This window comes from Scyliorhinus canicula, chromosome 4 (genome assembly GCF_902713615.1).
Source record: "Scyliorhinus canicula chromosome 4, sScyCan1.1, whole genome shotgun sequence".
Classification (NCBI taxonomy): Eukaryota; Metazoa; Chordata; class Chondrichthyes; order Carcharhiniformes; family Scyliorhinidae; genus Scyliorhinus; species Scyliorhinus canicula.
Window position 1 is genome coordinate 19,964,761 of NC_052149.1, and position 18,363 is coordinate 19,983,123.

Sequence of the window (18,363 nt, forward strand, 5' to 3'; positions counted from 1 at the left end):
CTGTCTGGCTTCAGCTCCAACACTGATAACAAAACTGCAGCAAACAGCCTAAAACAAAAGTAAAAAGCTAACAGACAGTCCAGCTCCACCCACTCTCTGACATTACTGCAGTAATAAACACCCATTTCTTAAAGGTACTCTCATTACAAATACTTATATACCCACCCATTTATAAACACCCATTTCTTAAAGGTACTCTCACATGACAGACTATATAATTTACATATATTCATATTTTTCAGTTTACTGAATAAAGTGCTTGCTAGACAATAAGGACACAAGACCTTCAACCAGCATTATGTATGACTGTACATTTTATTTCTGCCACTAAATAAGTAGACTTGTAGTCATAGCACATTTTCACATAGTGTTTACACAGTATACTTACAAATATGAGCGTGCACAATCACGTCTGAGCACTTGATATCATGTACCAGTGTACGTGTTCCATATACAGTAATTGTATCACCAATTTCAAATGCTTAAAGGATACAACAGTTACATTTCGGGAAACTTATAACTGTATGGAGACCTCGAGTTGTAAAGAACATGCTTTTCTTTACAGTTAGGATACAATTGTAGAGAAAAAAATATAATTTTACATGATCCAATTATTGAAATATGGGGAGCCCAGAAAAAAAATTAGGCAGGAAGAATTACTTTTAGCAAACCAAGAGCTACACTGAATTAGTACCTGTAAACCTATTTCTCCAAATAACCCAACTGGTTAAATACTATTTCAGCCTATTTTAGAAAATACAAATATAAAATCCAATAATATCCATCTCAATAGCGATGCACCCTGATATTTCTGTACATGCTATATCTAGTAAAAGACAAATACATACATTTTGTTGAGGTGTCCTCAGTGAATATTGACCTTTGTCGGGAACAAAATTTATATTTAAAGGTCTGTTTCTAAGAACATGACAATTCTAAAACATTAGTATGCTAAATGTACAGCAATACAGTAATCACTAAAACTTGGGGAACTATCCACACACTACCATATTCAAAAATGGCGCGGGCTACTCGAAAACTTGCTACCAACTTGTTAAATGTATTGTTATAGGGCTTTAATTACTAGCAATTGTTTAATAGCAAATAGCCATCTATATATTTCAATTTCAACTAAACAGATGAAAACAATATCAGAAATAAATGGATAACAAATATGTAAATTATAATATTGCTACTTAAAAAGCACACTAAGGACATTTAGGCCAGTAGAAAACGGTTTATTGTCAAAAAATCAATGTTGAGTCGTGCACTAAATGTATTTTTAGATTGGTTGCATTCTGGGTTTTTGCAAGGGAGTAAACACTGTATGCATCATGCTTTACAATACTATCAGTGTTAATTACTTCATACATCTGAAGTGGTCTGGGAGGTGAAGTGATTGAGCGCTCAATGTTCAATGAGGCTAGAAGTTTTGGGGCTGGTTTAGCACAGGGCTAAATCGCTGGCTTTGAAAGCAGACCAAGGCAGGCCAGCAGCACAGTTCAATTCCCGTACCAGCCTCCCTGAACAGGCACCGGAATGTGGCGACTAGGGGTTTTCCCACAGTAACTTCATTTGAAGCCTACTTGTGACAATAAGCGATTTTCATTTCATTTCTTAATTTTCAAGTGTGAATCCATGAGTAGCCAATCACTGGCACACTTGCTTCGATTGGGCAAGTTTTTATTCTTTCTATCACTCTGACAGATGGCATTCTAAAGGAACAATTGTCCTGCGCTCCTCACTTAAATCGTGCCTCCTGCAGCCTATCACAGGGCAGCACTCATGGCGGCTGTGGAAGTGTACAGCTGGGCCATTCTGCCCTCCTGGCTAGAAAAGATTGTGTGTCTGCAAGCAGTTTGCAATGGGAGAAAAATTAGGGTCGGGATGGAATAACATAGTAGAACAATTAAATTAACTCTTTTTCATTTCCAAAAGGTACAATACTACAACAATATGTAGAAAACTATTCAATTAAGTGAAAATCCTGTGCAAATTTATATTTGGGACTACGTTCTTTTCAAAATTATACAGCCAGATCACTTCTTATGCAACCAAAGATAACTATCCACAGTTGATATACACAATGGTAAACAAGAATGTTGCTTCCTTACAAAATTGGAAGTTAGAATAGTGTTCGTAAATGTGTCAATGAAATTGTATGCTTCATTTCCTGCTGCCATAAGGTTCCTCAGGCGAAAGGACTATCTTTCTGAAATGATTAGGGAAACATCTGACTAGCTGCGTATGTAAATTCCTAGCAATTGTAAAATATGTTCTTCATAGTATCTACAACTTTGACAAAATTGTGACAAATTTAAACACAATTTATAAAGCTGATTGACTGCTGGTGATCTAGTTATTGATTTGCAATTCTGAATATATGCATAATTATTTGCGTTTTTAAGGAAATCAAGACTTTTCAAATAATTTCAAGATTATAAATAGCTTATATTGTTGCACTGATCTATCAAGCTTTGTAATGGGAGGGCAGAATGTACTTTTACTACGCGCTTATGGCAAAACACCATATCAAATTTACAGCAGATTAATTCATTACAATTCATAAAATTTTAGGATGCTGCTTGTGCCATTAGCAGAGTGAATGGTGATTCAGTTACTGGGAAATTTTCTTTTGATGGCAATGCGATCTCCACCATTCCAGCACCAGTACGAGGAAGATTCGCATTAACAACATGCCTCTGCAAGTGTTTGATCCAATCTTCTTGGACAGAAAGCGGACCTCGGAAGACCAGATCACAGAACCTGTTCAGAAGTAGCAAAACAATACTTTTAGAGAGCAAATTAAAATCCTGTAAGATTACATTAGTAAAAATACCAATCCCTTACAAAGCAAGAGATAGAAAGGAACCAGCCATTTTAGTGTTCAGTTTCTCAAAAATAACTGATTATGAAACTACAAATATTTAATCTGTTACTTGGCAGCCTCACCATGGAATGCAATGTAACAGATTTCAATCTACAAATTGAGCCGAAAACGGCAGTCAAAATGATTACCTGCATTTGAGTACATAAGCATCATCCAGAGAAGGAACAAATAGGGAAGACTTCTTTTTGATCCCTGACCGCGACCGTGACCTCTTCTGCTTGCAGTCAAAAGCTGGAAAAAGATAGCTTTGGAATGGATTTTATCGCCCATGCAAATAATAACCAATTTAAATTTAATATGCTTTACTAAGCCAGTTTTTACTAAACTAATAACTTGGCATGGCTAACAGATGCTTTGAAAAATCGCTTAGTAACCACATTTGTGCAAAAAAAACCACCAGAGGAACCGAGCCAGTTGTTCGGAATCATAAGAATTCCTTGGAAAACAGTATGCAGAATGTCGACTATTAAATGGTGATGACACCTTGGATTCCTGTCCTAGCTCAAGAGAGAAAAATACACCATTAGTAGTAGATACGTATGTACTTGGAAGGGCCCAAGATTGATCTCTTATCTGTATGAACCCAAATCACTGGAATGGTATCAGAGCAACAACCAACCTTACTGTCCCCTGAAAACAAAAGGAAACAATATAGCTAGAAATCAGCTCACCTTCCTGGATATATGTGGGTGACAGGATTTGGCACTACTCTGATGATACGCATGAAGGAATAGCCTGCTATTGACTCATTAGATTCTCACATGAAGGGTAGAAAACAGAAGAGCTACCAGAGGGCTGTCTTGAACCATCTGTAATAATTCCAGGAGGCAGGGAGTGAAAGGTCAAACTGGTTTATCTTAAACTGAAATTATAGCCACCATCGTGGCTCACGAAACAAATGTCCCAGCCCATGACTATCGGGAACTCCCAGTCCGGGTCTGGGAGCTCCATTTAAAGGCCCCGTTAATGAGCTGCAGCTGGGCGGACCTCTGCCCGCTCACCACGGGAACTCTTATTCTACGAAGCCGAAGGGAAGATCAATCGGTGATTCCTCATAGTCCTCATCGGGTGATCACATCTCCTCCCCCCCCCACCAGTCCAAATAACGTCTCCTCCCCCCCCCCCCCCCCCCCCGCCGCCTAGTCTGAATCATCCCACTTTCTCCCGCGGTGATGGGGACTCTTTTTGTTGCTTGACACAAGGCCTCGAGTTGGATGCAGGTGGCGCCTGATCAGGGAGGTGGTTAGCGGACGTTGCTTCCTTGTTGAGTGCTGAAGGGCCACAGACAGAGGCTCGTCTTCTGCGCTGACCTCCAGCGGAGGATCAAGTTGTTCCGGTTCCATTCGGACTCAGTCTTCATTGTGGGGGAAAGACTGTTGGGTCCTCCGTAGGCTAAGTCCGCTGTCCGGAGGAAGTCACAATGGGAGTTATGGATGTAGCCTCTGCTCAAATAGTCTCTGGTGGATTGAATTCCCTGCTTCTCAGGTGGTCCAGGTGTTTTTTCACACCTGTCCCTTGGACTTTTGACTTTTGTAAGAAACTGGACCAGTCTTTTCCAGCACCACTCCCAGGATCTATCAGGAACCATCTCCAAAGTTCTCCATACAGACGACATCTGCTGTTCTGAAGATCCATTTGGGTCTTCTGGTGTCCTAGTTCATTGTTTGGGTCTCCCGCTTTGACTCCATGGCTGAGCCTGATGCACAGTCCTTGTCCCTTTAACAATTTCACTGCTGTGGCTTGCATGGTCGTGTGCGGCATGGTTCGACAATCAAAGGGGAACCGGGTCAATTTTGTATCCAGGGAATCAGCAGACTGTTTCTTCATTCCAGTTTCGAATGTTTGAACTGCCCGTTCGTCCAGGCCATTAGACGATGGTTTGGATGTATTTAATGTCTCTCAAATTCACAAATGCTTGAAATTCTCCCCTTGAAAGTCTCCTTCGGCCACAAGCCTGTCTGTGGCCGAAAAGCCTCAGACAGAGGCTCGTCTTCAGTGCTGACCTCCAGCGGAGGATCAATTTGATCTGATTCCATTCTGATTTCGGCAGCAAGGTAGCACAATGGCTAGCACAAGTGCTTCACAGGTCCAGGGCCCCAGGTTCGATACCTGGCTTGGGTCACTGTCTGTGTGGAGTCTGCACTTTATCCCTGTGTCTGTGTGGGTTTACTCCGGGTGCTCCGGTTTCCTCCCACAGTCCAAAGATGTGCAGGTTAGATGGATTGGCCATGCTAAGTTGCCCTTAAGTGTCCAAAAAGGTTGGTTGGGGTTACTGGATTACGGGGATAGGTTGGTGGTGTGGGCTTAAGTGGGGTGCTCTTTCCAAGGGCCGGTGCAGACTCGATGAGCTGAATGGCCATCTTCTGCACTGTAAATTCTATGATTCTAGTAAATTATCGGATGCGAGAACATCTGATATGCCGTGGGTACAGAAATGTTGCCAGAGTTTTTCCATTGTTGCGTGCAAAGTTGTGGAGGACATACAATGTACTTCTAAACATCTTGAGGGTATCGACCATAATGGTGAACATCAATCCCAGGAATGGGTCAGTGATGTCCACGAGCACCTGCACTCATTGTCTTCCTTCCCATGAGAGCAAAGAGGCTGAAGGTGGGAGTCTCTGGTCCTCCTGGACAAGGAGCACTGCTTCCCCAGATTCTTAATGTCTATGTCGAGCCCAAGCCACCAGGCTTAACTACTCGCGAACATTTTCTTCTTGGATATCCTGGGGTGTCCATTGTGTAATTCAGTCAGGATTGGGCGCCAACCTGGGTGGGAGACGCCTAGGCTCCCCACAGGATGATGTCATCTTCCACACTCCGAGCTTGTCGTTTCATGAAGAAGGGTTACATGTCATCCATGGGGTGTCGTCTGGTTCCACCACAGAGGATCAAATGGCACAATTCTGCCAGTGTTGGGGCCTTCTGGGTTCACTCTTGAATCTGCTTCGTGGATACTGGCAAGGTATCCAGGAGATTCACGGTCATCATGACTTCTTCCAATGTCGGCAGAGGGCCAAGCTTGTGGGCAGAGGGAGATGACTCAGGGCATCCCCGTTAGCAATATGTGTTCCTGGACAGTGTTTGAGAGAGTATTCACAGGTCGCTAACAAAAATGCCCAAACGTTGGATCTGAGCTGAAGCAATGGGGGGGGGGGGGGGGGGGGGCAGAATCACTTTATCGTCTTTGAAAAGACCTAGCGGGGATTTATTTAAAATTTTTAAAAAAATTTTAGAATACCCAATTTATTTTCCAATTAAGGGGCAATTTAGCGTGGCCAATCCACCTAACCTGCACATTTTTGGGTTGTGGCGGTGAAACCCTCGCAGACATGGGGAGAATGTGCAAACTCCACATGGACAAACTCCACATGGACAGTGACCCAGGGCTGGTATTCGAACCCGGGTCCTCAGTGCTGCAGTCCTAGTGCTAACCACTGCACCACTGTGCTGCCCGAGCGGGAAATTATAGTCTGTTGTGATTGTGAAATGTCAGCTGTCAACTGATGGGTGGAATTTCTTCACCGTAAAAATAACAGCTAATTCTTCCATTTCAATTTGAGTATAGCGTCTTTCCACGTTCGCCAAGTTACTGGGTGCATCTACTATAGGTAGATGTGCGACATTGTCCCATCGATGGAATAGGACTGCCCCAACTCCATATGGAGAGGCATCACATGTTAATATCTGTTCTCTCTTGGGGTCGCAGTGAGACAGGATGTTTGATGATAACTGCTGCTTCACCTTCATGAAGGCTTCATTCTGTGGCACCTGCCGCAACCACTTCTGATGTTTAACAGCGTTTGCAGGGGAAACGATAAAGTGGTCAAGTTTGGGATAAATTTCCCACAGTAGATTATAAGGCCAAGGAAAGATTTTAATTCTGATCATATTTTGCGGAGTTGGTGCCTCTTTGATGGCCTTAACTTTACCCTCTACAGGGTGTTGGCTTTTTCTTTTAAATCGATTCGGTACCCTGGGTAGATCATTTCGCCTGCCTGGAACTCACATTTTTCACGTTTGAGACAGACATCTGCATCAGAAAATTGTCTCAAAACCTGCTCCAGGTTTGCTAGGTGCTCTTTTTCCATCACTCCTATGATTAGTGCGTAGTCTAAATATATAGCCGCCTTAGGTAGCCCTTGGAGAATGTTCTCCCATCACGTGTTGAAAAATCGCGCATGCCAACGAGATTCTGAAGGGCAGGCGTGTATATTCGTGTAAACCCTTATGGGTGTTAATCATCACGTCTTTCCTGGATGACTCGTCTAGTTCTATCATCTCAGGTTTGATAAAGGTTTGCCCCTCTGCCAGTTTGGCATATAGATCTATGCGTGGCATGGGCTACTGAGCTAAACATGGTCCCCGCAAAGGCGGACCAAAATAGTGTGCTTGAGAACAGAGACGACTAGTGCAGCCCACTCTGTAAACTGCACTGGTTGTATTATCCCAAGGCTACCACAGGAAGTATTTGAGGACAAAATATTATTTATGTTTTGAAGAAGCAGTTGGATAAAGCAGTTGGGGCGAAAGTGATCAAAAGATATGGGGGTGGGATCAGGCTATTGAGTTGGATAATCAGCGTTTATCATAACGAATGGCAGCAGGCTCGAATTGCCAAATGGCCTCCTCCTGCTCATATTTTTCATGTTTCTAACTGCTTGAGTTCGATCTCTACTTTGATAAGTAAAGTGTATGGAACTGGCCGGGCCTGGAAATATTTGGTTAGGGTGTTGGAGTCCACATAAATCTTGCCCTTGCTCCCTTTACTCTACCAGAGTAAACTACTCTACCTCTCAGCCACGTTGAATCGGTAACGCGCGAGGATTATGGAAAGCTTTGGGCCGTAATGGTTCTTTACTAGAATACCTCAGGGTATTTGCCAATGACCTCTGGAGCCAGTCTCTGGCTAAAAAGATAGGTCCTGGTCCTCGTACAACTGTGAGCGGGAGTTGGGCTGCCTGCTGCTGCCCAGAGATAACCCAGGTCATAGTGGTCCCCATAATCTTCAAAGGTTCCCCTGTACATGTGGCCAACTTGACCCTGGTGTCTCGCAGGCCTAGGGCAAGACACCCATCCGGAAACGCTGGAAGGTCTGTTCCCTGACGATGGAGACAGCAGCTCCCATATCCACCTCTATTTCTAGGGAATGACCATTAACCAAGAGTGTTATCTTTATCGGGGCAACCTTAGCGATGATCATACAGTTTAGTTCCATTCTTTTGTCCTCTACAGGCTGATAGACTTGAAAGGCCGGGGCGCGAGATGGCTTTGGCTTCCAGCCTGGGCATATCACTTAATGCTGATTCTGGCAGCCTTGACTCCATTGTGTCCTTTGGCCACACTTACAGTAGCCTTGTGGCTGACACTTCTAGTCCTTCAGGGAGATGTCCCTGGTACTTCGAAGGTTGTCCGGATATTTTGTAAGATGCCAGAATGTCCTGGCTGAATGTTCAACTGGTGGAGGGTGAAGCATGTCGGAACTGTCCCTGGGAATTCTGGCTTTTCTGTATGAGGGTGTTTCCCCCCCTCCCCCACTGCTGTCCATCATCCCTTGGAGTTCTTGGTCCTCTTTCGCAGCGTTCTTCAAGGATAGTGTTAAATTATAGCCGTTTAGAGGTGTAGGATGGGTTCTGCCAACTAATTCTTTGTACCGTGACATTATTGATCTCACACACTAGCCGGTCGCATAGCATGAACCAAACTTGGCAGTATTCGGCCAGCTTCTTTAATCGAGCCAGGAATTCTGTCACGGGTTCCCCAGGGCTCCTCTCAGCCACGTTGAATCGGTAACGCGCGAGGATTACGGAGAGCTTTGGGCCGTAATGGTTCTTTACTAGATCCACAAGCTCGTTGAACGTTTCAGTGTCAGGGGCTGCAGAATATGCTAAACTCTTATTAATGTTAAACATCGGGCCCTGCATGCTGTCAAAAGGATTACTTTAGCTCTGTCATCCCTTTCTATGCCGTTGGCGTGGAAGAATTAGCACGTGTTTGGCGTACAGGGATCAGTCCTCCACGTCTATATCATAAGGGTCAAGCTTCCCAAACTAGGGCATTTCCGGGTTTTTGTTTTGCTTTGTTGCCAGGGAACTTCCAAAATACTGCTCAGAATCTCGTGCTTGATTCTCATCGGCAATGTAATAATTTCAGAGTGAAAGGCCAAACAGATTTATTTTAAACTGAAAACAAAGCCGCTACATAGGCACACAAAACAAATGTCCCAGCCCACAACTATTTTGAAGTGCCGGTCCGGGTCTGGGAGTTGCATTTAAAGGTCCCGTTAACAAGCCCCAGTTGGGCTGGCCTACGCCTGCTCACTACGGGAATTATTATTCTACAAAGCCCACAGGGAGATCAGTAAGCGATCCCACAATGGTCCTGGTGAGGGCTGTTACAATACCCAGGCATCAGATGGTGGGGAGAGAAGATGGATTAAATTAGTGAAAGGCAAACACACCAACATTATTTATTAGCAAACTTCTGATGATCATGTCAAACCTATTGTATGTTTTGTTTATTTTAATTGTATAGTTTTTTTAAATAACTAATATAAAAAGCAAATCTTAATAGCTTAGAAAAATAATCAATTAAAATCATTGAACTGTTATAGCGCATGAGGACGCCATTTGGCCCATCAAAATACAAATAATTCATGATTAAAAAGCAATTTCAAATGTACAATTTCAATATGTCAGAACAACAGACATTTTAATTGCTATTGAGCATAACTCAATAGCAGTAGGTTCAGTGGGATTTAACATTTTTGAATTGTAATTTGCTTGGCCACAATTTCCAAGGCAGATCTGAAATGTGCATTTTACTGCCAAATCTGTGTATTGGACTGCAAATTGAGAGCATGAAAAGCTGGGCTTCATGTTGGGCCAATAAATCAAGAATTTAATCCACTTTGGGGCACAACAATTTGTATGGTTGATTTAAAAGTGATGGTACAGGTTGAGGTCAGGAAACGAGAGTGTGGTTGCTATCAATTTACAATTATCTAATAATCTTGATTATCTACCTCATGGAAGAGTGGTTTCCTTAATTATTCCAGCAATTGGACAATCCACTTTATACAGATTTACTATAAAGTGTCATAATTAACTACTTATACCAACAAGCCAAGCTCAATAGTGAAGACATATTTTTGATGTTTTGTTGTTGCTGTTAGTTCAAAAACATTTTACGCGCAATATTTAAGGCATATCAAGGTTAGAAAATGAAAATAATGTAAAGACTTACGTGTGCCAGTCAGATCCCCAGCTTGTTTTCTTCTTGCATAGACTCGGAGATGATTTGCCAGGCTAACTGCACTTGTAAAGGTTGCATGGCAATGGACACAAGTTCTTAATTTCACAGGATGTCCTTTGGTCAAGAATGGAAAGTAATAATTTGGATTACAGGTAGGTTAATGTAACTAATTTTATTTTTAGTCAGCAAAATCAATTTAAACTTTTAGAAAATTGCAAAAGCTGCTACGCAAGTTAACTTCAGGATATGCAAAATACTACAGAACACTTTGTATTACTGTTTGCATTATTTCAAACATGTATCAGGATTATAGTTAGTATGTCATTTTTTCTAACTTCACAGATTCCAACTTTTCATTGCTAAATTAATGCTCATTAAAACACTTAATGAATACAGCTAGCATCCTCAAAGAAAGTGATTAAAAGCCTCGATAGTTAATCACAGAAATTAATGAATTGTAAATGCACATAATATTTATTCACAATCAATCATTTACAAGTTTAGATTCTGGTTCAATACAATAAGGTGGCAGCATATATATTTTCAAAAGGCACAATACATGATCCATCATAAGCCAACGGAATGCACAGGAAGACTTTGAAGGCACTGAGTACATTGGAATTCAAGCAGAACTACCCAAGCACTGACAAAAGTTGTGAATTCAGTGGTTACTCAAGTATTGCAAAAAGCTGTTCAGGGAATGGGGGAAGACTGTAAATGGCTCTTTTACTTTACATGAAATAGCTGATGAAGGCATGGGAGGTGAGGTGTAAAAAAATAGACTAGTGAACAGCTGTTAAATACAACACTTAAATTAGTGTTTTGTACAGTCATCACTTTTCATGTGCAGTCAATAATGAAAGCTAATGATTTGTAATTCTGAAGACTGCACTCAAACCATTACATCAGACATAACAATGGACAAACCTCCAAGCACATCATTTTACATAGGAAATATGGTACAGAAACAAGCAATTTGGCCAACCAGTCCATGCTGTAGGAATAAACTGTACATGCTAGTGTGAATAAGCACATGTAGAATGTCCTACAAAATTTGTCATTGGTGATCATTATTGCATGATTATTACATATTTTTCTGTGTAGTTATAATCAAGAAATCTAAGACAGTATTTTACCCTGAAGTGGTTATAGAATGAAGTGCCCTATTTCAGGTATCCAGAAACACAGCAAAAAAAGATTCTAATTAGTTTGTTGAAACTAAACTAAGAGTTTGCAAAAAACTGGTAGATTGTGTTAAGCACACATGAAATAAATATGGTAGTCGTCTTTTTTCTAATTGTATTATTCTTCAAAAGTGATTAAACGAATTATGCAAAAATAGATCAAAGTAACTTTAGCATCTCAGGCACAATTTTCACATTTCACTCAGAAGGGGAGAGGAAGGGTCAACAATAGTCACCTCACTAACCTAATGACATTTTCAAGACACATGCTATTTTCGGGTTGTCCCTAATAAAAGGAAAGCTGATAGCAAAAATTGCTGGTTACTGAGCAGCTCAGGATTCAGGTGCTGTCCTGTACCTCTTACATGGGATGTACAGTATGCATTATGGAGCACTAGAGGTGGTGTTGTCAGCATTGGAATAAAATGAGGTAGAATATCCCAGTTCACTGGAGGTACTAGTGAGATCACCAGGAGGAAGAAAATTCCCTTCCTCTTCTACCACACAGTAGACCTGGAGGTAATACCATAAGATGTTCAATGATCAACTCGGGCTACGAAGACTCCCATGCATAGTTTATGTTTAATTGCTTGCAGTCATCTATCACTTTACTGTAACTTCAGCTATTAAAAATATTACCTCCCCAATGTGCAGAGTTTGTTTGTGCAAATTGGTTTAGAGAGAATACTTGCAAGTGTCAATCACCTAAAGCCTAATTAGGAGGCACTGATTGCAATTGTTTTGTTCTAAAGTTACCAGGTGTGAGTCATCTCAGGCCAATTTAAGAAGGGGTTTTGAACCTCACTCCCAGTGAGGCAGAGAAGACACATACTGAGTGAGGCAAATTGAACAGCGAGTTTGGGAGCTGGAAATTTAAAGCTAAGTGAGAATTCGAGGCTGGGTGGGAGGAGGTGCATTTTATCCCTTGATTTGTTACACTCATAGTGGCTTTGCCTTGCTGCAGGTGACAAGGGAGAGAGCTGACTGGTGAGTAGCAGATAAGGCAGGTAAGTTCTTCATATCGGGAGTGAAGCTAAGCGGCAGTCTGGGAAGGTAAGTGGTATTTGTGTCTGTATCTCTCTCTGAGTGGGAGATATCCGGGGTGCAGTCTGGGAAGGTAAGTGGTATTTGTGTCTGTGTCTCTGAGCGGGAGAAATCTGGAGTGCAGTCTGGGAAGGTCTCTGTGTCTCTGAGCGGGAGAAATCCGGAGTGCAGTCTGGGAAGGTCTCGGTGTCTCTGAGCGGGAGATATCCGGAGAGTGCAGTCTGGGAAGTTAAGTGGCATTTGTGTCTGTGTCTCTGAGCGGGAGAAATCCGGAGTGCAGTCTGGGAAGGGAAGTGGTATTTGTGTCTGTGTCTCTGAGCGGGAGAAATCCGGAGTGCAGTCTGGGAAGGTCTCGGTGTCTCTGAGCGGGAGAACCCGGAGTGCAGTCTGGGAAGGTCTCGGTGTCTCTGAGTGAGAGAAATCCGGGGTGCAGTAAGCGTGTCTGTGTCTCTCGGTTTCCAAATTTTGGGGGGGAAAGGTACTGAAGTGACGTCACAGTAAAGCTGTGACCTGATTGGCTGGTAGGGAATGTGTGTTTAAATGTGAAAAAAAACATTGAAAAACTAATATGAACTAATTAAATAGCTAGAGGAGTAACTAAACAAGAGGGCAGAGATTAGTATTTAGCATTTAATTTTACAGTAGAAATCTAGTGCCAGGGACTGTTTGGGTAGCACAGTTGTTCCACAGCGCCAGGATCCCAGGTTCGATTCCCGGCTTGGTTCACTGTCTGGGTACGTTCTCCCTGTGTCTGCGTGGGTTTCTTCCGGGTGCTCCAGTTTCCTCCCACAAGTCCCAAAAGACGTGCTGTTAGGTGAACTGGACATTCGGAATTCTGTAACTGAGCAGACGCCGGAATGTGGCGACTACCGGCTTTTCACAGTAACTTCATTGCATTGTTAATGTAAGCCTACTTGTGACAATAAAGATTATAAAAACAAAATATAGTTAATTGTACTTTAATCTAATAACTATTTAAGTATTTAGTTTAAATTAATTAACTAGTGCTTTAATGTCACTCAGTGGGGTGCAGTGCTCTGAGATGTGGGAGATCCATGACGCTTCCACCGTTCCGGCTGCAGGATGTGTAACCAATGGCAGCTCCTCACAGACCACGTGGTTCGGTTGGAACAGCACTTAGTAGCATGCAGGTGGCGGAAAGCATCTTGGATAGGAGTTTCATAGAATTTACAGTGCAGAAGGAGGCCATTCAGCCCATCAAATCTGCACCGTCTCTTGGAAAGAGCACCCTACCCAAGCCCATACCTCCACCCTATCCCCATAACCCAGTACCCCACCTAACACGAAGGGCAATTTGGACCCTAAGGGCAATTTAGCATGGCCAATCCAGCTAACCTGCACATCTTTGGACTGTGGGAGGAAACCGGAGCACCCGGAAGAAACCCACGCACACACGGGGAGAACGTGCAGGGGGGGGGGGGAGAGGGGGGGGGGGGGGATAGGGATAGCCTATCAGGGGAAAACAACAGCAGCCAGAACAGTGGCACCACAACTGGCTCTGTTGCTCAGCAGGGAAGGGCAAAGTGGAGGAGAGCAATAGTTTTAGGGGACTCCATGGTCAGGGGCATAGATAGAGCTCAGGATGGTATGTTGCCTCCTGGTGCCAGCGTTAAGGATGTCTCTGAATGAACACAGGACATCCTGAAGGGGGGAGGGTGAACAGCCAGAGGTGGTGGTACACATATACTAATGACATAGGCAAGAAGAGTGATGAGGTCCTGCTGAAGGAGTTAGTTAGGCAGTAAGCTAAAAAGCATGACTTCTCAGGTTGTAATCTCAGGATTACACCTGTGTGCCACGTGGCAGTGAGGCTAGAAATAGGAGGATAGTGCAGCTAAATACGTGGCTAAACTGGTGGTTAGGAGGGAGGGTTTCAGATTTCTGGACCACTGGCACCTCTTCTGGGGTAGATGTGAGCTGCTGGCTTTGTTCTGCATCAAACAGCTGTCTAGCCCACTGAGCTAAAGCAGCCCCCTGTCCAACTAGATAGTCCAACTAGGGAAGGGGCAGTACAGGATCTGGTATTGGAAAATGAACCTGGACAGGTAGTTGAGGTTTCAGTAGGGGATTATTTTGGGAGTTGTGACCACAATTATGAAGTTTTAGGGTACTTTTGGATAGGGATAGTGATGAGGTTAAGGTGTTAAACTGGGAAAGGCAAATTACAGTAACATTAGACAGGAATTGAAGAATTTGGATTGAGTGAGGCTGTTGGAGGGTAAATCAACATCGGACATGTGGGAGTTGATTAGGATTCAGGAAAGTCATGTTCCTGAGAGAACAAAGGATAAGTATGGGAAGTTTAGGGAGCTTTGGATAACGGAATATTGTGAACCTCAATAAAAAGAAAAAGGAGGCTTTTGTACAGTCTAGAAAGGTGGGACAGTCGAAACCCTTGAGGAGTATAAAGAAAGTAGTAAGGTACTTAAGCGGGAAATTAGGAGGACTAGGAGGAGTCATGAAAAGTCCTTGGCAAGTAGGATTAAGGTGAATCCCAAAGCTTTTTAGTCATATGTAAAAAGCAAGAGGGTGGCCAGGGAAAGGATTGAACCACTTAAGGACAATGGGGGGAATCTGTGTTGAACCAGAGGAAAAAGGCGAGGTACTAAATGAGTACTTTGGTGAACACTGATGCAAAGAAAAGGGCTTGGTGGAAGATGATTCTTGGGTAGGGTGTGTGGACAGTATGGGTCATGTTAACATCGAAAAGGAGGTGGTATTGGGTCTTAAAAAAAAAATATTAAGGTAGATAAGTCTCCTGGGCCAGATGGGATTTACCCCAGAATACTGAGGGAAGCAAGGGAGGAAATTGCTGGGCCTTAATGGAAATCTTTGAATCAACATTGGTTGCAGGTGAGATCCCAGAGGACAGGAAAATAGCTAATGTGGTACTTCTCTTTAAGGAAGGTAGCAGGGGATAATTCCGGAAACTATAGACAGGCACTCTTTCCCAGGGTGGAGGGCTCAGCCACCAGGGGGCATAGGTTTAAGGTCTGTGGGACAAGGTCTGGAGGAGATGTGTGAGGCAGGTTTTTTTTAAAAAAGAGGGTGGTGAGTGCCTGGAACGTGTTGCCAAGGGAGTTTGTGGAAACTGATCCATTGACGGTGTTCAGAAGGCATCTTGACAAATACATGGATAGACTGGGTATAGAGGGATACGGCACAAGGAAGTGCTGAGGGTTTGGCCAAGGTTGGTATCATGACCGGTGCAGGCTTGAAGGGCCTGTTCCTGTGCTATACTGTTCTTTGTTCTAGAATTCTGCCCTACTAACTTATACGGTTGAGTTCTGTGTTGGTGCATGCAAGGTAATGGAAATCAATTGCCCCTGTATCTCGGGGAAGCCCAGTCTTCCTGCTTCATCGCCTCCATACAAAGAGAGATTAAGGGGAGAGGGTCAGACAAATCTGTCCCTGATTAGTGTAGTTTTGCACGGGAAATTGAGCAATATTATAAATGGCACCTGTTGGTTGCATTGAAATGATCCAGAGGCAGAGGACTGCTGGCAAGTGATTTTCACAAGTCACAGGGAAGGATCAGCGTGATCTGGTGCTAAGCTGCAGCAAGCAATATAGCTCCTTTTGATCTAATCGGTAAAGTAGAGCCTACTCACAAGTTGCTTCTTCATGAACTGACAGCTATCAATTACCTGGCTTGTACACTCAACAGGGCTAAGGTTTGGTGTGAGTTTCTCTCCTTCTGCAGCTGTGGGACTCCAGACACTTGCCTGTTGCTGCTCTTCCTCGATCACCAGCCTCAATTAGCACCAGGCATAAGTGAACTAGAATTTGCCAGAAGCCCCTGGTCAAAATGCCACTGTAGGCTCAGTTGGATAAGCTCCCAAAGATAACTTCCTGAAAAGTTGAAGGTCAATTCCAGATGCCAACCCAGCCAAAAAAAAAGTAAACTCAGCATACCAGCAACCAAGAATTAACAAATGAGTAACTGACCCAACAGAAGGTGATGGCTCCAATTAATAAAGTTGTAAATAGAAATCTCCAGACTTTTTCCACTCATGATTTGCAGGTTTATTGTAGAGCTGATGACTAGAAGGCTACAGCTGATATTGGCATTTAGGCCCTCAGTAAGTACGTCATCTTAATTTATGTTAAATAGGGATCCACTGGTTTCAGGTGGGTGACATTTTTGCCAGGGACTAAATGGGAAGACTTTGACCAATACTCTGGGTCTTGGGTTGTTTTATCCCATTGAAAACTGACCCTAGTCTTTGACTTGCCACAATCAGATTCTCATACTTCACACAATACCTGCGAAGTCTTCAGCATCAACCATGACGTAAAGAACTAATAGACCAGCAAAGTTTAATGCACATTAGTTCCAAAGAGCTTACTTGCAAGTGCATGCAAATAAAAAAATTAATTGCACATTCCATCCTCTCAATTCCTATGTTTCTGCATGCAATACAATTCAGGACAAAGAAGTCTTACCTGCTTGATAGGATATATCCGCGCTGGTCATTGGTTGCGACGACGTACTAGGCTGCAGAGGTGAACTGGCAAACTGCAACTGAAAGGGACGTCTGTGATTTGGCAGCCTTTTTTTTGCAGTTTGAGCATAACTTCTTCCTGGCTGAGTTTTTATTAGTGGTGACGTTTCCTCTCCAAATTTATTCTTTAGAATCTGCATCAGAGAACTGGACTGCATGCGTGTCTCACTATACTTTTTTGGCTGCAGGCCCGGGAGGTCATGAAAGTCTGACGGTAGTGAGGGGAACGATTTTGTTTTCAATTCATTTTGCTGTAGTTTTATGGTTATACCATTTGGAGCAAGAAACAGACCATCACTTGTCGCAAATTTCTGCGACACAAATGGCTTGTACCTAAATTGTTTGCTACTCAACAATTTTGCAATATTTTCAGCCTCTGCTTCATTTTGCATCATTTCAGTCAAAATGCTGAGTGGAGATTTATGTGCTTCTAACTCGGTCTTCCCCAATCTCTTCAAATGACCACGTACATGGTTTGACAGTCCAACCTTTGTGTCAAACCAACCACCACACAAAGGACACGTATTTTCGGTTGATGAGCCAGATTTTACTTCTGTTGAAATAAAACGTGAATAAAGGTTACCCAAACTACGCCAACAGTCGAAAGATATGGCCTTGTGGATTCTGAAATGAAGATATGGTGAACCAACTAGTCTGGATCAATAATTTCTGTGAATAATCACCAGTTTCTAAATGTTTTTGATTGAATTATAGAAGATTCAGACAAACTAAACAAATGGTAGAAATAAATATACATCAATAAATACAGAATATCATAAATTTCAAATATGCACATTTACACAAAAGAATATCAGTTTATTTTGCAGTGATACAGCTGGATTACCGGTGTGTAAAAAAACACAACTAATAGAGCATAAAGATCTTTGCTTGGCGTCATAATGCTTTCCTAAGTTTTCCTGATACTAGATGAAACACAATTGAGTTCAAGATTTTGGATCAAAAATTGATCAGAAGTTGAGTGAACAAAGTTATGCTGATGTAAGTGTTGCCAGGTCTGTTTTATTCTCCACTCAACAAAGTTTAGCAATTCATCACAATGCACAGCACGCGCAAAGTTTGATGATTTTAATAATTATTTGTTTGTGGGCTAGGAGTGTTGCTGGCAAATCATTATCCATTTTTAATTGCCATCGAGCAGTGGTAGTGAGCTGCCTTTTTGAACCACTGCAGTCGATGTGGTGCAGGTGCACCCGCAGTGCTGACAGAGAAAGAGTTTGAAAGCTTTTGACCCAAAGATAATGAAGGAATGGTGATACAGTTCCAAGTTGGGATGATGTGTGGCTTGGATGGGAACTTGCAGGGGGTGGTGTTCCCAAGTGTATACTGCCCTTGTTCTTCTAGGTGGCAGAGGTCATGGGTTTGGAAGGTATTGTTGTAGAAATTGTTGCAGTCGATTTATGAAAATAGGTCGCATCATATTCTACGGTGAGCCAAAAAGGTGACA

General features: G+C 42.7%; 1 protein-coding gene across 4 annotated transcripts in view; it reads right to left on the reverse strand.

The window, feature by feature from the left end:
• Positions 1–296: 296 nt before the first annotated feature.
• znf644b (zinc finger protein 644b) overlaps positions 297–18,363 on the reverse strand; it is a 152,236-nt gene continuing 134,169 nt past the window's right edge. For all 4 annotated transcript variants that reach the window (XM_038793803.1, XM_038793802.1, XM_038793804.1 and 1 more), the window contains 4 exons: positions 16,840–17,451; positions 10,136–10,258; positions 3,019–3,121; positions 297–2,766 (listed from right to left, as the gene is read on the reverse strand). In XM_038793803.1, coding sequence (XP_038649731.1) covers positions 2,574–2,766; positions 3,019–3,121; positions 10,136–10,258; positions 16,840–17,451 — 1,031 coding nt within the window. In that variant the 3' untranslated portion in view covers positions 297–2,573. The remainder of the gene's footprint in view (positions 2,767–3,018; positions 3,122–10,135; positions 10,259–16,839; positions 17,452–18,363) is intronic.